Here is a 3,781-nt window from a genome sequence, read left to right as displayed (position 1 = left end):
GACAAGACAATTCTTGCTTTGCTTCAGCACAACAGAACATAGAAGGCTTGACTACAGAACAGATCAGTGTGTCCATATACCATTATATAAATATATACACACATGAATAAATAAACTGATAAAGTGCAAATAAACAGATAATGGGCTATTAATGTTCAGAGTTTTGTAAGACTGTGGAAAATGCAATTTCGTTCAAACCAAGCTGTTTGAATGACAATAAAAGGCATTCTATTCTATGTGGAACGTGGAATGGAATCAGACATGGAACATGGAATGGATAGAACATAGAAATTGGAACATGGAACGGAACAGAACATGGAACGTGAAATATGGAATGAGGAACATGGAATGCAGAACATGGAACATGGAACGAAGAACATGGAACGTAGAACATGGAATGGAACAGGACATGGAGCATGGACTGTAGAACGTGGAACGTGGAATGTAGACCGTGGAACATGAAATGTAGAACATGGAATGGAACTGATCGTGGAATGTGGAACATGGAACGTAGAATGTGGAACATGGAATGGTACAGAACATGGAACGGAGAATGTGGCACATGTAATGTGGAACATGGAATGTATAATGTGGATCATGGAATGGACAGAACATGGATTGTAGACCTTGGAACATGGAACGTAGAACTTGGATCATGGAATGTAGAACCTGGAACATGGAACATGGAGTGTAGAACATGGAACATTGAAAGGAACAGAACATGGAACACGGAAAGTAGAAAGTGGAACGGAATGTAGAACATGGAATGAGGGACATAGAACGTGGAAAATAGAACGTGGAACGTGGGACATGGTAGAACGACGATGCTGGCTCGAAGGGCCGAATAGCCTCCTGGAACATGGAACGTAGAGCGTGAAATGCGGAACATAGAACGTAACATAGAATGTGGAACATGGAATGGAATAGAGCATGGAACATGGAATGTGGAAGATGGAATGGGATAGAACATGGAACGTAGAATGTGGAACATGGAATGGAACAGAACATGGAACAAGGAACATAAAATGTGGATCATGGAATGGAATAGAACGTGGAACGGAACGTGGAACATGGAACGTAGAACATGGAATGTAGAACATGGAACGCAGAACGTGGAACATGGAACGTAGAACATGGAATAGAACAGGACATGGAGCATGGAATGTAGAACGTGGAACATGGAATGGAACAGAACATGGCAAGTGGAACATGGAATGTAGACAGTGGAACATGGAACGTAGAACATGGAACGTAGAGCATGGAACAGAGCATGGAACAGCATGGAACATGCAACATGGAAAATGGAAGGTTGAACATGGAATGGAACAGGACTTGGAACATGGAATGTAGAATGTGCAACATGGAATGGAACAGAACATAGAAAGTGGAACATGGAATGGAACAGAACATGGAATTTAGAATGTGGAACAAAGAACGGAACAAAACATGAAGGTAGAACTTGGATCATGGAACGTAGGACCTGGAACATAGAACATGGAACATGGAGGGTGGAACATGGAAATGAACAGAACATGGACCATGGAACATAGAAAGTGGAACATGGACTGTAGAACATGGAAAGAGGGACATAGAACGTGGAACATAGAACGTGGAACATGGAACATGGAGCGTAGAATGGCGGTGCTGGCCTGAAGGGCCAAAAGGCCTCCTCCTGCACCTATTTTCTATGTTTCTATGTCTATGTTTCTGACATGAAACGTAGAAGATGGAATGGAACAGAACATGGACGTAGAACGTGGAACATGGAAAGGAACAGAACATGAAACGTAGAATGTGAAACATGGAACATAAAACGTGGAACATGAAACAGAACAGAACATGGAATGGTTCATGGAACGTAGAACGTGAAATGTGGAACATAGAACGTAACATAGAATGTGGAACATTGAATGGAATAGGGCATGAAACGTGAATGTGGAACATGGAACGGGATAAAACATGGAACGTAGAATGTGGAACAAGGAATGGAACAGAACATGGAACAGGGAATATGGAACATAGAACAAGGAATATAAAATGTGGATCATGGAATGGAATAGAACTTGGAACGGAACGTGGAACATGGAACGTAGAACATGGAACGTAGAGCATGGAATAGAACAGGACATGGAGCATGGAATGTAGAACGTGGAACAGAACATGGCAAGTGGATTGTAGAACATGGAATATGGAATGTAGCATGTGGAACATGGAACATAAAACGTAGAACATGGAATGGAACGGATCGTGGAATGTGGAACATGGAACATAGAATGTGGATCATGGAACGTTGAACATAGACCATGGAAAATAAAATGTTGAACATGGAATGGAATAGAACATGATACGTGGAACATCGAACGTAGAACGTGGAAAATAGAACCTGGAATGTGGAACATGGAATGTAGAAGATGGAACGTAGAATGTGGAACAGGGAACGTAGAACATGAAACAGGACAGGGCATGGAACATGGAGCATGGAATGTAGAACATGGAACATGGAATGGAACAGAACATGGCACCTGGAACATAGAACGTGGAACATGGAATGTAGAACGTGGAACATGGAACATAAAATGTGGAACATGGAACAGAATAGAACATGGAATGTGGAACATGGAAAGGAATGGAACAGGACTTGGAACATGGAATGCAGAATGTGGTACATGGAATGGAACAGAACATGGAATGTAAAACGTGGCACATGGAATGTGGAACATGGGACGTGGAACATGGAAAGGAATGGAACATGGAGCATAGAAAGGAACAGAACATGGAATGAAGAACGTGGAACATGGAACGTATAATGTGGAAGATGGAATGGACAAAACATGGAATGTAGACCTTGGAACATGGAATGTCGAACCTGGAACATAGAACATGGAACATAGAATGTAGAATGTGGAACATAGAAAGGAACAGAACATGGAACACGGAACTTAGAAAGTGGAACATGGAAAGTACAACATGGAATGAGGGACATAAAATGTGGAACGTGGGACATGGAGCTTAGAATGGCGATGTGGGTCGAAGGGTCTTCTCCTGCACCTATTTTCTATGTTTCTATGTCTATGTTTCTGACATGAAACGTAGAAGATGGAATGGAACGGAGAACTTGGAACATGGAAAGGAACAGAACATGGAACGTAGAACGTGGAACATGGAACATAAAACGTGGAACATGGAACGTAGAATGTGGAACATGGAATGGAACAGAACATGGAACAGGGAATATGGAACATAAAACGTGGATCATGGAATGGAATAGAACGTGTAACGGAACGTAGAACATGGAACGTAGAACATGGAATGTAGAACATAGAATGCAGAATGTGGAACATGGAACGTAGAACATGGAATAGAACAGGACATGGAGCATGGAATGTAGAACGTGGAACATGGAATGGACAGAACATGGAATGTAGACAATGGAACATGGAACGTAGAGCATGGAACAGAGCATGGAACAGAACATAGAAAGTGGAACATGGAATGGAACAGAAAATGGAACTTAGAACGTGGAACAAGGAACGGAACAGAACATGAAGGTAGAACTTGGATCATGGAACGTAGAACCTGGAACATAGAACATGGAACATGGAGGGTAGAACATGGTACATGGAAAGGAACAGAACATGGAACACAGAACATAGAAAGTAGAACATGATCTCCAATGACGTATTATAAGTAATCCATTCCACCTTTTCTGTTTTTTTGATATTTGTAACTCTTTATTCTCTCTTTCTCTCATTTTCTATATTAAAAAAAAACACTAGAAGCA

At 41.4% G+C, this 3,781-nt stretch overlaps 1 protein-coding gene across 1 annotated transcript; it reads right to left on the bottom strand.

Moving 5' to 3' along the window:
- Positions 1-653: 653 nt before the first annotated feature.
- On the bottom strand, positions 654-2,734 carry LOC116971612 (dynein heavy chain-like). The gene is given in 5 exon segments (XM_033018848.1): positions 654-669; positions 1,960-2,068; positions 2,112-2,205; positions 2,207-2,383; positions 2,639-2,734. Coding segments are annotated over 5 exon segments (492 nt in total).
- Between the last annotated feature and the right edge of the window lie 1,047 nt (positions 2,735-3,781).

Source organism: Amblyraja radiata, chromosome 3 (genome assembly GCF_010909765.2).
Source record: "Amblyraja radiata isolate CabotCenter1 chromosome 3, sAmbRad1.1.pri, whole genome shotgun sequence".
Lineage (NCBI taxonomy): Eukaryota > Metazoa > Chordata > Chondrichthyes > Rajiformes > Rajidae > Amblyraja > Amblyraja radiata.
Note: the sequence above shows the minus strand (reverse complement) of the source record. Positions and strands in the feature narration are given on the sequence as shown.